The following is an 18,049-nucleotide window of genomic DNA, read 5'->3' on the forward strand; positions in this document are numbered from 1 at the left end:
TCCCCTGGACCGCTCCCAACACCTTATCCTCGAAGTTGCCAACATCATTCACAAAGGGGAAGGTGTTCCCGAAGGGCTGCTATGAACCACAATAGCAAATTATCAAAGCAAATAATCACACTGAGAAATACCTCTCGCTATGGGCATATTTAGGAAATTGTCAGTTGCAAAAGCACACCTAACGAGTCCTGTAAACTGGAAATAATTTAATTTTTAATATTAATTTTGACTTGTCCAAAATATTCTACTGTAGGGGGCATATTCTTCAAGGGTTTTGCATCACTCTTGCACCACACAAGGGGGCACAAGGGTGATGCGAAAGCTAAGTGACACATCGTGCATGGCCCTGAGTGGATTGATAAACCTGGAGCAACGCATGGCAGCGCAAATCTCTGCTGTGCGTTACTGTGCCCTTGGGAGGCATGCCATGATTGGAACGTGGGTGTTCCCACAAATACACCAATGGATTTTGGCACATTCCCAGATTTACCAACACTGGTAAACCTGGGATTGCGTTAAAATGCTAAGCCTTTGCAGGGGAGGCCCAACGAGGAGAAATGTCTCCTCGTTGTTTTCTCATTCTAAGTGTCCTGCATTCTGCAGCGCACTTAGAAAAAGCAAATGCTTCTGAGGATGGTTTTTGTGCAGGAAGGTGGTCCTTCCTGCATAAAAACAATCCTGCCTAGAAAAGCGGGGCAAGAGTGCCTGCGTTGGGGCTAGGGAGCCAAAAGGGGGACAGTGCCAGGAAAGGACAGGAAAGTGCTATATTCTTGCCCTTTCCTTTTGGCGCAACGCAGCAATGTGCCTTGCTGCACTTCGCTGCATGAAACTTTCATAAATGGGGGCCGAGGTTTTTTTTTCCACCACACAGAGTTCTTCAGGTAAAATCTTAGGTGGGGGATTTGTGTGAGCAAAAGAAGTCAGTATGAACGAAAATCTATGGAGAATAGGAACTTTACACAAAGTCGGATTATTACTCCTAATATTACTCCCAGGAAACTCACACAGTGCACCTCCATTATTTCCCTGGCTGTAATCATGCACCATCATTCTGTTAAAGTTAGCATTAGGACCTTAAAAGGAAAACTACTCATTATTGGCCCATTAAAACTTTTTCAGTGATTAAGAAGATCGATTAAATGTAAACTATGTTTTAAGGTACATTTTAAACAGACGTATACATGGCCACATATTGGCAGGAATGTGCCATGCAAAAAACAAAGATACAGCAAAACACAACTGATCCCTATGGTTATATGTTCTTACTTGGCGTATGCCTTTTCAAGCAGGGATGGCCAGAACTCATTGCTGCTTCGAGGTTGAACTGACATGTAGCTGCCATTTACAAAAGGGAGTTTGTCGTCGATAACTACATCCACCCAGTCTCCGTACTGCCAGAACTAGAAAAAAGGAACAATTGGTCAGTAAAGAAATGTGAAAAATGACATGGGAAATATAGCATTTTGCAATTATTGAAATAGTGAATGAATGAAGCGCGTCCCCATGCATCACAAATACTCAGGCAAGCATTATACGAGCAGTTTCTGAGCAGAGGCAAGATATCTGACACTGGACTTGGCAACCTTTTCATGGCGTCAAGATTCCATGTATAGTTGCTGGTCTATGTAAAGATATAATGGGCTCCCCCTTGCGGCAATACATAACACCACAGGAGTGACGTGATTCCATAAGTGGTGGGGACTTAGATCTCAAAGGTTTCGGCCTAGATTTATTAAGATTTTGCACCACTGAAAAGTCAGGCAAAGAAACACTTTAGTATTTACTTTCCACATCAAAATGAATTTTTTTTAAACATATTTTTATTGACATTTATATTTTTATAGCATATTTGTACAAACACATTTCCAGTTAATATCTTTAAATTTCTTATCAATCGCTTAGGCAGTTCCCAACCAATTCAATCTGGAGGTAAATCACAATATCACTAATCACTTCCCTGGGCAAACATGCTCCCACTTCCTCCATGTTTACCAGCCAGTAATCTAAATATGTCTACTGTCCTCTTGAGCACTGCCTATCACGTTCTTCCTTGCGCCGTCTCGGAAAGTGGCTCTAGCCTTAGACCAAGGCTCAGTGATGTTCTCATCTATTTCACTCTTGTTTTATAAAACTTAAACAAACAAACCAAACTTTGTGCATAGGGGTCGTGAGGCAGCCAATTCTGAGGATCTAAGGATTGCCTTCGACCAGTAAGCAGTGTACTCTGTGCAATGTGTCTCTCTCGGGGGGGGGCTCTGTCCCCAATTTCCAGCCAGCCGCCCACCTGTCCCACATCTAAGAATATGAGTGTGCATGTCCCTCTTGGTGTTAGTCGATTCTAAGCATGCCGTTCCCCTCCCAAGCCTGAACCTCCAGAATAGGAGTGAGCGGGTCCCTCACTGTCAACTTACAGTCCCCTCCCGTTTCCTGTTCTAGCTCCGGATTTTCCCATGTCGCCAGAGCTTCCTTCCATAAGTCTGCTGTCAGCTTTCTCCGCGTGCCCCTCGATTCCTCCCAACTCAGGGCTCTGCCCTCCACTCCCACCCAACTAGTGACATCTCGGTTCCAGCTGGCTACTTGTGGTCCAGAAGTAGACTTCCACGCCAATGCAATCCTTCTCTTGGCTAGGCCTAAGTCCAGGTCTATGAACCAATTCCCACCTTCCGTTTAGGTGGACGTGGGAAGAGCCCCAGTAAACAGACCTCTATTGTGTGAGCAAAATTCCCTCGCCAGAGCATTTTGGATCTTGGCCAGGATCTCCTCCCAGTATTCACGTATGACACTGCAACTCCAAGTCAGGTGTATAAAGCCAATGTCGGCGTGAGCACACCTCAGGCAATTCCTCACTTCACCACTACATGTAATATTAAGCCAATGGAGTGTCATGTAGACCATATGGATATAGTTGAACTGCGTGTATTTAAGCCTAGTGTTCCGCGATATCTTCTTGTGGGAACCAACAACCATACCCCATTCTCTATTAGTAAGTTCCCTGTCCAACGCCCTCTCCCATTTCCCTCAGGGTTCCCCCAAAGTTCCAATAGCCGCGGTGACCAGGGCTTCATGGTGCCATTTCACCTGGTGTTTCACCGTGCCCAGGGTGATCAGTGCGTGTAATACGGGGTAGGCATGGGCTTCTCTCTGCCCATGCCCCATAACTGCCCAAAGGTGCGAACCAGAGCTTCATACTGCAGAAACTGGCCTAGGGGAAGACAGCAGCTATCCATCGGGTCTGCGTATGGGACCAGGAGGCCATCCTGGTAACAATCACCGACCACATCCAGGCCCGCTATCGTCCATGACGCCAACTGTTCAGCCGTGAACGTCGTCACCGAGTCTCCATGTGGTAGCCCAACCAACGGTAGTGTGGGAGTGTACCACGGGGTCCCCCCCAGCCTGTGCACACAGCGCTTCCAAGTATGTATAGCTGTGAGCTGCAACACCGACCGATAGGTGGCGGCGATCGTCAGTCTCAGTAACTTGGCTAACAGTACAGCCCGGCCATCATTGGGTTCCATCAACCATGTTCCCTCCGTATTCACGCCCTCCATCCCCTGCGCCAGCCACTGTAGTTGGGCAGGCAGCATGTACAGCTCAAAGTCCGGTACACCCAGGTCACCTTCCGCCATGGGTCACTGTAGCGTCCGAGGGAGACCCTTCTCCTACCATCCCCCCTTATCAGATCTCTCACTAGGGAATTCAACGGCCCGCACCCTACCTGAGGCATCAACGTCGGCAGGTTGACAAAAAAGTACAATAGCCGCGGCAACATGACCATCTTAATTAAAGAGATCCGTGCCATAATGGGCAATTGCAATGTGCGCCAAAAGAGAACACAAGTTCGGAGAGACCGCACCGCCCTATCCAAGTTCCCTTCCTTTAGGTCGTCCAAAGTATGAAAGACATGTATGCCTAAATACTTAAATGAATGGGGAACCCAATTAATGTCAGCCTGTAGTAGTGCCAGCCGAGGGCTCGGTCCCGCTAGTGGAAACAGGCAGGTCTTTTTCTTGTTGACCCGCAAGCCCGACAGTGCCTCAAACTGCTCCAGGAGGGTCAGGGTAGTTGCGGTACCCGATACATCGGCCCCCAGATACACCAGAAGATCGTCCGCATATAGGGAGATCCTGTGCATCCGACCATCCAGTCTAATTCCTATCCCCTCCCTGCCCTTCCAGATCAGCTCTGCAAGGGGCTCAACTGCCAGGGCAAACAATAAAGGTGAGAGGGGGCACCCCTGCCTAGTTCCACGTGATATGGGATATTGGGAGGACACAGATTTCCCCGTCCTGACCCTCGCCGTGGGAGATGCATAAAGCATTTGTACCCATTTCACCTATCTCTTCCTGAGGCCCAGTCGCGTCATTGCTTCCAAAAGGTAGTCCCAGCCGACCGTATCGAAGGCCTTCTCCAGGTCGACCGAGAGTACAGTCGCCGAGGGCATAGATCTTGTCTCCTCATGAAAAAGAACAGAGTACAGCCGGCGCAGGTTATAGGAGGGTCACCATTCGTGGCGCCAATTGGTCCACGTATTTTACATAGAACTCCACCGGGAGTCCATCCGGTCCGGGTGTCTTCCCTGTCGCCATGTCAGCAATCGCCGCTCTAGCTTCGTGTAAGGTCTTCCTGTGCCTGGTCGTCCAGCGTCCGTAGAGGTAATGCATGTAAGAAAGTAGCTCTGTATATACTGCACCAAGGTAAGGTACAGTGTGTACAGAGTCCAACAGTCCCCAGAGGTTTGGCAGAGGTTAAAGTTAGATATAACCTTACTCTCTAAAGTGGTAGCTTGATCGAGCAGTAAGGCAGTATCAGAGGACAGTGTAAAGCATTTGTTGTACACACTCAGGCAGCAAGTGCTCTCACATACTCAAGAACTGAACTCTAGGCCAATGGTTTTGTATATAAAAATATATAGTTGTTTTATTTTAGAACCACAAGTAGGTATCAAAATACTTTCGCAGAATGAGATGCTCGAGTTGAATACTTTCAATAAGCAATAGACTTTTAAATGCAATAGTTACAGTTGTTGCAATAGGCAACACAAGTTAAACACAATAATAACATTGAGCTCAATGGGAATCTTTAAGTACATGCAATATCAATTACTTTGCATAGGTTTTTCTTACTCAGGGCTGGATCCTGGATTCAGCCCTGGTGCATCTCCTGTAAACAGTTGAAAGAAATCGTTTTTGTTACACAAGCGATTTTTAAGGAATATTTGTATGTTTCAAAAATTGACACAAGAATTTTTGGCAAAAACCGGGCAATGTTATCCTATGGAGGAAAGTTTGGTTTTTGGAAAATCGCAGTTGTAATTACTTGTCAGAGTCAGTACTGGGCACCAAGATCCAGCACTGGGATCTCTCCTGGTAACAGGTGAGTAATTTCGTTTTCGTTGATCGGGTGATTTTTAGTGAATATTTCAAAGTTTCCAAACTCGACACTTAGAAGAATTTCCAAGTGAAAACCAGTCAATGTTAACCCAATGAAGAAAATGTGAGTTATCGGCTTTCAGGTAAGTACTCGACTGGCAGAGTTAAGGTTCTGGGGTTAGACTCAGGGGTCTCCCAGGGTCAGGTAGGTACAGTTGTTACACCCTCAGCGGCACAGGGGCAGCCGGGTGCAGAGGGAGTAGGCCCAATGTTAGCCTATGGCGGGCAGGGGGCCTTTGGTTGGTGGCTGCTAGCAGGCATCCCACGCGGCTGTGGGAGCTGGGCTCCTGGTCACTTACACAGGGCAAGTGGGAAAGTAGAATAGAACAGATGCTGCACTTCCAGGGGCACTCGGGCGGCTGGGTGCAGGGTGCTTTTGAGCCATAGGGCGCTCAATGGATTTCAATGGGAAAGCTGCGTGACGAACAAAGGCTGCAAGCTCGGGGACATAGATTCTTCAGGTGCAACCACCACTTCAAGAGGTAAGTTGGGAAGCTGTAGGTTAGGTAGGCACCCAGGAGTTGGACACAGGGGGCCGCAGGGCTCCGGGTGCAGGGGTGTCTCTCGGTGTCGGGAAATCTTACCCTCTGCTGATCGCGGTTGGAGGGGTCCCTGGTATTGAGGCTGCAGGTCTCATCAGGAGCGTGGAGGAGGGTCCTTGGGTGCTGGATTCTTGGTCACAGTCGCCGGGGGGATGTCCTTGTGGTCTTTGTTCACTCAGGCACCGGCCGGGCTCGGCAGGTGCAGAGTGTGCTGGATTCGTGGTTCCTGGCTGGCACCAGGGGTTGTTGATGTTTGAGCAGAACCACTGCTCGTGGGAGTTCCAGTCTTTGGATGAGCAAGGCAGTCAGGTCCTCCGGGGTTTTAGAGGTTGCTGACCACAGGAGACGTCGGGATTTAGCAGGAGCAGGTTCGAGGGTCGACAGGCCTGTAGGGCTGGGGCCAAGTCAGTTGGTGTCGTCCTCTTGTTAGCAGCTGCACGGCAGGTCTTCTTTCTTCTTGTTCTTCTTGTTTCGGAATCGGGATCTGAGGAAGGAAGGTTCAGGGTGCCCCTAAATACTAAATTTAGGGGCGTTACAGGTAGGGGAAGGTCAGGGACCAATGGGGCCCTTTCCTGGGGTGAGTACACCCCCTATCCTGCCACTCTCCAGTGGGAGGGGGGCAGGAGCCTAGTCCTGATTGGGTGGGGCTCCCCATCCTCAAGATGGCGAGAGCCCAGAGATGTGCTTCACCTCGCCTCCCCCACCTGAGGGGTGGGGTTGGCAGAGGCTGGCACACCCCCTTTCCTCACTTAGGTTTTCCCGCCAGTCTTCCAGCCAGAGTGGGGGCCAGACCCGGTGCGGACCAGTTGCTGAGTACAGCAAGTGGTCTGGAGAGGCTCACAAAGGCAGAATGCCTTTGAAGCTTCCCCTGCCCATCTTGGGGGAGGAGGCTTGGCACCTCGCCCCAGGATGTGCATTGTTGCAGGCCCAGGAGAGCGGATGGCTGTCTACCCAAGGGCAGGCAACCTGTCTGCTGGGTGGCAGCCTAGGCAGCCTCTCAGTCAGGACACGGGTTGTGGGTTAGTTTCAGGGGGCAACTCTAAGTTGCCCTCTGTCGTGCATTTTACATTAAATCCCACACTGGCATCAGTGTGGGTTTAATGTGCTGAGAAGTTTGATACCAAACTTCTCACTCTTCAGTGTAGCCAGTCAGTCAGTCAGTCAGTCAACAATAGCTTTATTCGGTTAATAATTAAAACCATTAAAGCATACACAAAATTTCATTTGCAAATAGTTACATTTAAAAATAATTAACAAAGGAGTTTCAGACAATACACAATTCACAATTATACATAAAAACATATTTGAACGGATAATTGGCGAATATTGACATTAAAAAGTAAGGCAGGCCAAGATTTATAAAACTATTTCATGGTTTCAAGAGAAAAAGGTAAAAAGGCCCGGTCTCAGACTGTCAAACATACTAAAAATAGGGGTAAGATATATTAAACTACATTCGATTTCTACTTCTGATAGCCCCCGTAAGATAGCTGGCAACTCCAAAACAGACAAAAGGAGAACCCAGCATTTGCAGGTATACCAACGCGGGCCTCACTTGCTCAAAGTGACAGTTCTTAAAAATGGCCCCACCTGCTTTCCTCTAGTCTTCCCCATCGCCAAGAGGGAGTGTAATGGCCAACTAGGGCCCTGACCCGCACCTCTCTGCATGGTCAGGTACTAACTCCCTGGGCCACAGCCTGGTTCAGCGCCTCACCTCGTTCCTGTTCTGATATTTGCGGTATCCTTCACTGCAACCCACTCCTTCGCCACAGTGTGTGGCACGTGAACGATATCCCCTGAGCAGTCTCTTCCAGCAGTGGTACAAGGGCCCACCGGTCTTCTCTTCTCTCTCACCTCCCCGACGTCATGTAAGGGCAGCATTGAAATCCGTCCACTGCCAGCTCAGCAGGCATTTACCACTTTAGAAAAGTCAGTGAGGGAACACGCACCCTCTCTTTTCCACTTGGTAACTTCTCCCCAAGCCTCGATATTCACAGCCCAGGCAGCCCCTGGTGAGGTATTCCATGTTGGATTCTACAGGCTCAGACAGTACCCTCGCACAGCTCCGGTATCACGCCACTGGTAGCTCCAATCTCCACCTCGTTCAACGGCCTTCTCTATCACCTAGGCCCACCTGGTACCGCACAGGCCAACATTGGCCTGCCCCACGGCGCAATCGGTCTCCTGCCCTCAGAGATCCCAGGGCCGCGCCAACTCCTGCCTCACCTTGGGTCTGCCTCCTTATCTCCAGGGTCACCGGCCTACTTGCGGCCAACACCCTCGCAAACCACCACTTCAAGAGGTAAGTTGGGAAGCTGTAGGTTAGGTAGGCACCCAGGAGTTGGACACAGGGGGCCGCAGGGCTCCGGGTGCAGGGGTGTCTTTCGGTGTCGGGAAATCTTACCCTCTGCTGATCACGGTTGGAGGGGTCCCTGGTATTGAGGCTGCAGGTCTCATCAGGAGCGTGGAGGAGGGTCCTTGGGTGCTGGATTCGTGGTCACAGTCGCCGGGGGGATGTCCTTGTGGTCTTTGTTCACTCAGGCACCGGCCGGGCTCGGCAGGTGCAGAGTGTGCTGGATTCGTGGTTCCTGGCTGGCACCAGGGGTTGTTGATGTTTGAGCAAAACCACTGCTCGTGGGAGTTCCAGTCTTTGGATGAGCAAGGCAGTCAGGTCCTCCGGGGTTTTCGAGGTTGCTGACCACAGGAGACGCCGGGATTTAGCAGGAGCAGGGTCGAGGGTCGACAGGCCTGTAGGGCTGGGGTCAAGTCAGTTGGTGTCGTCCTCTTGTTAGCAGCTGCACGGCAGGTCTTCTTTCTTCTTGTTCTTCTTGTTTCGGAATCGGGATCTGAGGAAGGAAGGTTCAGGGTGCCCCTAAATACTAAATTTAGAGGCGTTACAGGTAGGGGAAGGTCAGGGACCAATGGGGCCCTTTCCTGGGGTGAGTACACCCCCTATCCTGCCACTCTCCAGTGGGAGGGGGGCAGGAGCCTAGTCCTGATTGGGTGGGGCTCCCCATCCTCAAGATGGCGAGAGCCCAGAGATGTGCTTCACCTCGCCTCCCCCACCTGAGGGGTGGGGTTGGCAGAGGCTGGCACACCCCCTTTCCTCACTTAGGTTTTCCCGCCAGTCTTCCAGCCAGAGTGGGGGCCAGACCCGGTGCGGACCAGTTGCTGAGTACAGCAAGTGGTCTGGGGAGGCTCACAAAGGCAGCATGCCTTTGAAGCTTACCCAGCCCATCTTGGGGGAGGAGGCTTGGCACCTCGCCCCAGGATGTGCATTGTTTCAGGCCCACGAGAGCGGATGGCTGTCTACCCAAGGGCCAGCAACCTGTCTGCTGGGTGGCAGCCTAGGCAGCCTCTCAGTCAGGACACGGGTTGTGGGTTAGTTTCAGGGGGCAACTCTAAGTTGCCCTCTGTCGTGCATTTTACATTAAATCCCACACTGGCATCAGTGTGGGTTTAATGTGCTGAGAAGTTTGATACCAAACTTCTCAGTCTTCAGTGTAGCCATTATGGTGCTGTGGAGTTCGTAATGACAACCTCCCAGCACCATATACTCTTAATGGCAGCACTGCACTTACAGTGCCCAGGAATGGACCTGGGTACTGTAGGGGTACAGGTCTCATGCACCTGTACTCACACCACTGGCATATTGCACCCAGCTAGAGGGGTGACTGAGGTATGCCAGGGCAGTGTGTTTGTGGGCATGGCACACAGGGATGTGTGCCATGTCGACTCTGTTTTGTTCTGCACCAAGACACTCAGCCTGCAAAGGTAGTGTGTGGGTGTCAGGGTACAGGGCCTCTACGGGTGGCACAATAAATGCTGCAGCCCTTAGGGGCCTTCTCTGGTCACAGTGCCCTAGGTACCTAGGGTACCATTTACCAGGGGCTGACATGTGGCCAGAGATGACAATTGGGTTTTGGTATCAATACAGTTTTAGGGAAGGAACACAGGCCGGAGCCCAGGTCACACTCAGTCAAAGTACATCAGCAATTCAGCAAAAAGTGGGAGCATACCATGCAAGAAAGATGGCACTTTCTCAAAATGCGTCCAAAAAGTCTCAGATGTTCGAGCAATGGACCGACCCAGGGTCAGTGTACAATTTATCATAATATGCACGGAACAAGGTGTTGATAGCATCAGGGTCTGGCTGTACCTGCATAAGCGGTGCACTCCAGCTCTCAGATGTAATCAGCCATGCCAGTAGTCGAGCGGCCTTCCCTTCCTCTCTTTGCTACCTGTCAAAATCTTCCCTATAGCTGTGGCACCTCAGCCTCTCCAATGCACCACTATAGCTCGCGTGTGCCTCCTGCAGACGTGCTGCGGAGGTGGCATTGTGCCCCTGAATATTATCTAACTGCCTAATCTGAGATTCCAGATCCAAAAGCTCTTGCCTGAGTTCCCGCTGTGCGCCAACCGACTGCCCCAGGCAGTGTCACCTCACCACCACCTTAAAAGCCTCCCATTCCACTAACACCGAGGACGCCGAATTAGCATTGAGAGGAAAATACGCCTCTATAAGAACCCTCAAGGAGTCGCGGAAAGGCGCATCTTCTAACGTCAAAGGGTTCAATCTCCCCAATGTAATCGGGGGTCATCTCCCAAGGGGTTGATGGGTCAATAGTAGGGGGCTGTGATCCGACAGGGGTATTCTGTTTGTGTGATGGAGGCGCCAAAGTCCGGCGTGCACAGAAAAGTGTCGAGTTTGGTGTGTACCTGGTGCATCGGAGAGAAGTATGAGTATTCCCTATCAGTCGCATATTGCACCCTCCAGATATCTTCCAAGCCACAATGGCTTATCCAGCCTCGGAACCCTGCTGCCACCCTGTGTCCCTGCACTCCCAAAAGGGGTGGGTGTGAGCAATCTGCTGTGGTATCTGCCACACAGTTAAAGTCACCACCGATGACCGAGTAACCCCTACATAATCAACCACCTGGGCTGAGAGAGCATTAAGAAACATCACCTGGTCGGCATTCGGTGCATACACACTCCCAAACATCCCCTTCTTCCCAACCAGTCTCCCAGCCACCAAGACGTACCTACCCTCGCTGTCCACTTTAGTGCGAACATGCTCGAAGGGGACCACTGGACACACCCAAATTAATACCCCCTAGCGAATGCAGAGTAAGTAGTGGTGTAAATTTGGCACCTCTACCTCCTGCGCAACTTTTCCACTTCACTACTTATCAAGTGAGTCTCCTGCAAGGGGGCCACGTGCACTTCCCTCCTCTTGAGGTAGGCATATATCTCATACCTTTTAGCCATGGACCCCATCACTCTTATATTTCATGTGATAAACTTGAACGTGTTATGCATGCTTGAGATGGTGTCAGGGCACCCCCCCCTCCCTTGACCCCCACCGCACCCCTGACCTTTATCTCTCCTGGCCATACCCTCAGCCCCCTGCTGCACTCACAACAAAATGTTAACAACAAACAACCCATGTAGGACAACTCCCTGACCCCAGGACGGTCTAGCAATGACCATCCGCCCAAACCGTGGATAGGGCTACATCAACTAGTAAAAGCCCAAAGCTACCAGTGTAAAGACCGGAAGGGAGCGTGGCAAGCACAACAAGTGCCCAAACAAAGACAACACAGTGTACTCCTCGCATGTCGGCCTATATTGGCCGATCCGATGGGTTCCCTGGGACCCACCCGGTCTCCCCCCACACCCTCCTCGAGGCCAGAGAAAAGAAGTATGCTGTGGTGAAACAGAGAGAGGTAAAGAGGGAAAGGGAGAGTAAAGTTAACAATTCACAAGTTATATAATCTCATCGGCTGTGTGTTTGGAGTGGTCCTGCATCATGGCCGCCACTGCCTGCAATGCGTCTGCTCTTTCCTTCTCCGTTTGCGAAGGGCATGGTTTCTTTGGGGCTCCTCGCCTTTGCTGTTTCCTGAATCGCTCCCCCGACTCTCGTTCCCTAGGTGGTGCCACCATCTTCTGTGCTGCGGGCTGTCCCCCAGTTCTGTAAGCCTCAATCCAATCCCACGCTGCCTTGGGATGTTCACAAATGTGCATCTTCCGATTCAACAAGATTCGTAGCGGGGCCCGAAACATCAGGGAATACTGGATCCCCTCTTCCCGCAAGGCCTTCTTGACTTCGAGAAAGGAGGTGCGACGTCTATGGACTTCCAGGGTGTAATCCGGAAAGAGTGAAACCTTGCTGTTTTAACCACATACGGTCCATCAGAGCGTGCCCTCTGCAAAAAGTGGAGAAGTCTGGCCACCACAGGACGTGGGGGCCTCCCGGGGGTCGGTGGCCTGGCAGGCACGCAGTGCGCTCTCTCAAGCGTATAAAACGGTGACAGGCCTTCTGGCGACACCACCTCTCGGAGCCAGCCCTCCAGGTATTTGATCATGTTGTTGCCCTCCACTCCCTCTGGCAGACCCAGGACCCTCATATTGTTCCTTCGATTCTGCCCTTCCTCATCTTCGGCTCTTCGCTCCAATGGGCCCACTCTACGAGATAGTTCCCCCACCTGGCTGGCCAAGGTTTGTTGCGCCGGTGCGATATCTGCCAATAAAGATTCGGTCTGCTTCACCCTGTCCGCCAATTTGGCATGTTCTGCTCTCAGGAGGCTGAGGCCCACCTCCACGGTACTTATATCCTGGTGTGGGGTCGCCTTGGTGTCATCAATGGGTTGGGACCGATTTTCTGGGAGGTCACAGCCCAGCTCTTTCTGCACCTGTTCTAAAGCAGTGTCCTCTTGCTTCGGGATAGGCCCCACCTGCTTTCCTCTAGTCTTCCCCATCGCCAAGAGGGAGTGTAATGGCGAACTAGGGCCCTGACCCGCACCTCTCTGCATGGTCAGGGACTAACTCCCTGGGCCACAGCCTGGTTCAGCGCCTCACCTCGTTCCTGTTCTGATATTTGCGGTATCCTTCACTGCAACCCACTCCTTCGCCACGGTGTGTGGCTCGTGAACGATATCCCCTGAGCAGTCTCTTCCAGCAGTGGTACAAGGGCCCACCGGTCTCCTCTTCTCTCTCACCTCCCCGACGTCATGTAAGGGCAGAGCATTGAAATCCGTCCACTGCCAGCTCAGCAGGCATTTACCACTTTAGAAAAGTCAGTGAGGGAACACGCACCCTCTCTTTTCCACTTGGTAACTTCTCCCCAAGCCTCGATATTCACAGCCCAGGCAGCCCCTGGTGAGGTATTCCATGTTGGATTCTACAGGCTCAGACAGTACCCTCGCACAGCTCCGGTATCACGCCACTGGTAGCTCCAATCTCCACCTCGTTCAACGGCCTTCTCTATCACCTAGGCCCACCTGGTACCGCACAGGCCAACATTGGCCTGCCCCACGGCGCAATCGGTCTCCTGCCCTCAGAGATCCCAGGGCCGCGCCAACTCCTGGCTCACCTTGGGTCTGCCTCCTTATCTCCAGGGTCACAGGCCTACTTGCAGCCAACACCCTCGCAAACCTCCTCTCCTGTCTCCTAGGCCTGGGAGGGCACTCCATTCACTCCGGTCCCAGCACAGCACTTCCGCAGCGACCCCCAACACGGCAGCCACGGCAGCAGTCAGACCCCTGTCTTCCAGCCTCCGGGCGCTCTGGCAGACCCCTTCGCGTCACTCCAGGCTGGAAAGGCCCTCTCCAGGCTCAGATCCTCACGGCGTCTGGAAGCACGGCATCCAGTGCCACCAAGACCGCTCTCCGCTGTCCGCTCCGCAGTTCGCTGCTTATCCCGGGCATCTCATGTCTCTCCGGGCGCCGCCAGACTGCAGGCCGTCATCTTGCCCAAGCCCAGCCGGCGTTCGCACTTTCAAATCACCTCTCCTCTGCCGTCCCCTAGACCTCGGGTGAGGCAAATTAGGCTCCGGGGTACCTCCGGCATGTCTGGCCCCCACCAATGTGTCCCCACTACTATAAACAGGATAAATGGGCCGACCGGCGCAGAGCTCTCGGCTCACACGTCCGCCATCATCAGCCTCCAAGCCCTGCCCCCCACATCAAAATGAATTTTGCCTGCAAAGGTGCCTTTTTTTCAATTCAAAACACGTTTAGCATTGATTTGGGGTTTTACTGAGGATGTACAGTGCAAACACCCCTAGTTTTTGCGGAAAAACCGATCTACTAAGACAGCCAGACTGAGCTTTTCCTACTGCCTGAACGAGGATAATACGTTGTACACAAATTGTGCACTCCATGGTTTGTTGCCTGCATGTTTTTCTCCAGCTATAATCTGGTGCCAGTTGAACTGGAACAGTATTTATAACGAAGACTGCACACAACATCTTTAAATTACAACACATACACAAAGGGATCATACTCTCGTCATAGTCATACTGTTAATGGTTGAGAAATGTGTCCCATCACCAGTGAGTACGTTGATGTCATTTGTGAGATCATCTGTTACATCTAGCATGAGGTCATGAACTCTGCATTTGGTATGAATTTTGGTTTGTTGTGCTTGGCAGGTGTGCAAGCTATGGGTTGTAGGGCTGAGCATCACTGAGGAATTTAGGTTCACGTTACCTGTGATTTTTAAGTAAAATTCCTAGGTTATTTTTACACATGCTGTAAGGAGCTATAGCCACAGCTAAAAGGAGCATTATGCACAAACAACGCATCTGACACCACGAATCACATAGCCCACATTCGGCACTCGGGTGAAAGAACACAAGCAGAGCGCTGTAGACATTCCCTGTAGGGAGTACAGAATTCATGGCCAAGTGATGACTGAGTTTGGCTTGCTTGTGTTCCGAGCCCCGGAGAACAGGATTAGCACATTTAACAGATAAGGCACATGCGGGCGGCCCTGCAGGCCATACTCTTGTGACAATGGCTGCTCTTTCAGCAGGCACAAAGGTGAAGCTTCTCGAAATGGCTACAATATGCAAGAATATGCAAACTTCCTCGTTCTGCACACTAAGCAAACACCCTCTTTGTGCCTGCATCAGTGGTGTAAGAATAACCTCCGCAGCCCCTGCGGTGCGGGGGCCCCCTAGACTCCAGGGCACTGGCACTGTGCACGGGTGGCAGACCCATGGCCTGAGAACTCCTGACTGGGTCCGGAGTACTTTGCAGGGGGGCCCCCTCAAGTTTCGTTATGCCACTGGTCTGCATTTCTAACAAGCATTGGAAATACAATGGGTCTCGGATTTGTTGGAGTTGGCGCTATTGGCATTGTAATTGGCAAGGTTTTGTACTTATGCAGTAGGTGCCCTATTTCTTGGAGCCACTGGCATTGCAAATGGCAATGTTTTGTACTTATGTAATATGGGGTGTATGTATATGGTGTGTTGTGGAATTATGTGTGTTGGATTGGATTAGTTAGTTGTGTAATTGTGTGGTGTGGAATTTTGTGATGTGGTGTGGATTTGTGCTTTGGAATTATGTGACATGGTGTGTTATGGTTATGGAATTATATGGATAGTAATTATGTGGTATTGAGTGTATTGGAATTATGTGGAGTGAGATTTTGTGTTTTGGGGTGTAATTATGTGGAATGGTATTTTGTGTTGTGGAGTGGTATGTAGTAAAGTGTAATGATGTGGAGTGTTGTTGAGGGCTGTTTTCCATAGTACAGAAAGCCCTATAAATACTATTTGTAGGATTACATAATACATGATGTAGACTGCTAAACATTAATGTAGTTTGTAAGGATATGCCTTCCCCACCTTAATAAAAGAAAGAACTGTTTTGTGTGTCTTTTTTTGTAGGCGTTTGCGTATTATGCTCATTATCAGAAAGTCACGTAGTGCCGCTGGAGAGGAGGTTCACAGTATAAGCTCAGCATTTGAAAAACAATGTTTTGTAACACAATGCCATACTAAGCACTAATGCACTGCACTTTAAGATATTACATATACCACCAGTGCACTGCAGTTAGAGGTGTTATAGGTGCCATTGCACACTGGACTCTGATATGTTACATGTACAACCAGTGCACTGCAGTCAGATGTTATAGGCACCACTGTGGTGAGGATGGAATATTGTCGCTCTCTGTCGCACGTGGGATTATTAATTAATATTTCATTTACAGAAATGCATATAAATAGACCCAACTAAACTCCTGTAAAGATCTGCACAACTATGCATACAAGTTCTTAATATGTGAGTAACTAGTTGCTCTGGATACACTACAAGGCAACACAATAATTATTTCTCCTTTTGCAATAAGAGCCAATGTCAAAGTAATGCTGTGCAATACAACACACTCATTTGTGCAATATAATCAGCCTTTTGATTTAAGATTCAGTGTGAACATCACTGTCATGATAAATTCTTTGTAAAGTGCGCGCTTTGCTAAGCTGGCTTAATGGTAAAGGTGTGCACATCACTCATTTCCAACCTGGGTGGGGTCCAAAGAAATTTACCTACTCTGCAATATAATGTTCTTGTTAGGGATGCCTGAAGATTTAGGATGCTTTCCCTTTATCATGAAAAAACGTATAGCGCAACTGTTCTCTAGACATATATTTTTTTACGATGGCAAGTCTGAAGAATACACTCTTAAAGCTAAAACTTTGAAATCTGAATTCTGCATCCTACCCACTTGATTTGTGGCTTTGATTTCAGCACGATTGATGTACCTAGCTAAAGTTTTGATTTATCTCTGTTCTAATCGGGCTCTGTGTTTAACCACACAGAAATCGCAGTAATTGTTTTGCTTTGTGCGTGTAAATCGTACTAACCAAATGCACAGTTTTATTCACTAACTTGCATACATATATGTGAAATACGCCTTGGAAGGCACGCTTAAGTTTTGTTGGGATTTTATGATTCCAGTATATTTGTTTATCTTATTGGCCCGAGTACGTAGGCAAACAGGATGTGAGAGGCCCCTGAACATGAATCGTTTCTCAGTTGCCGAATAATTAAATAGAGTCAACAGAGGTCAGCGGACTCGACAGCCGCCGCAGGCAGCACTGACAAACATGGCAAGCCTCAGTCTGTGAGTAGTCAGGCTGACTGAGGCACATATATGTGAGAGAGCCAGCTAGGCTGTTGCGGCATGGGTATATTAAAAGACCACTGCCCTAACAGTAACCACCCGCATATTTAACGGCTTGATTTCAGACAGCGCTAAGTCTTTTTTTCCATTATAAATCTTACTGTTGTAATTGTTAATGGGGAATAACATCAGAGGAATATGCAGCGCGCGCTATGCAAAGAACATTTTAAAAAAACAAAAGGGCAGAATTCCTCAATACACTTACTCTTTTCTACAAGGCAGTCGATCATGGCAGTTTGATTGTGGCTGCTCATGTCCGCAATCAGGAGTACACTCTGATTCTCCTGCGGTCCGCAAAACAGTAGATCAGCTGTTGCAGGGGAGGAGAGGAGGTGGCCGGGCAGTACTGAGGTCGGCTGACTGGCTGAACACCATGCCCCTGCAGCTCTAGAGGTGATCTGGGAGAGGCTGAGCCCGGGCAGCCCATGACGAAGGTTCAGTCTCCTTAACCCGGAAGCGGGGTGGGAGGAGTGTAGCTTTTGGTGTCGAGAGGGAGGGCACCACACGGGGAGAAGAGTTAAAGTTCTGGGTGATTAAACAAGGCGAAGAGGGAGCGGAGGGGGGGCCACGCCCCCAACCACGACCAGCGCTTACACTTGTTGGCAGGGTTCGACCCGTCCGTCAGGGAGGGGTAAAAAAATAAACAAGTGTGGCATGAGGAACAGATGGCACACTGCACGCAATTAAAACAAGTGCGAGCAAAGCGGACGAAAACTATAGTTAGGCACCGCTGCTTCAGGACTACACGGAAGTTACCATAGGATCAACAGCCAACAGAAAGCAAGATACAAACAGCAATGCCATAGGTAAACCAATCGTAAGCGGAAAAACAAATTACACGGAGTTTCAGCCAACATACATATTACTTTATGTCTTGCTGAGACAACGCATGCAGCGCATGCACTGCCAAGGCGAGACCTAAAAATAGTGCATGGCTACTCACAAACATTTCCACAGGGGCCTAAAAGCATGGACTGTGGTGTGACCGAGGGCCACATTCATGCCAGCAGGTTCGGGGTCAAATGAGGGGGCTGTGTAGTGCAGGAGAAATAACTGCATTGATACAGTGGGTCCTATATTCAAGCATTCATCCAACCTCAGGG

General features: G+C 50.0%; 1 protein-coding gene across 1 annotated transcript in view; it reads right to left on the reverse strand.

The window, feature by feature from the left end:
• Positions 1-18,049, reverse strand: part of CAPN13 (calpain 13) — a 582,342-nt gene that overhangs the window by 289,877 nt on the left and 274,416 nt on the right. The window contains exon 5 of the mRNA XM_085609938.1: positions 1,267-1,400. Coding sequence (XP_085466064.1) covers positions 1,267-1,400 — 134 coding nt within the window. The remainder of the gene's footprint in view (positions 1-1,266; positions 1,401-18,049) is intronic.

Source organism: Triturus cristatus, chromosome 6 (assembly GCF_964204655.1).
Source record: "Triturus cristatus chromosome 6, aTriCri1.1, whole genome shotgun sequence".
NCBI classification, from domain to species: domain Eukaryota; kingdom Metazoa; phylum Chordata; class Amphibia; order Caudata; family Salamandridae; genus Triturus; species Triturus cristatus.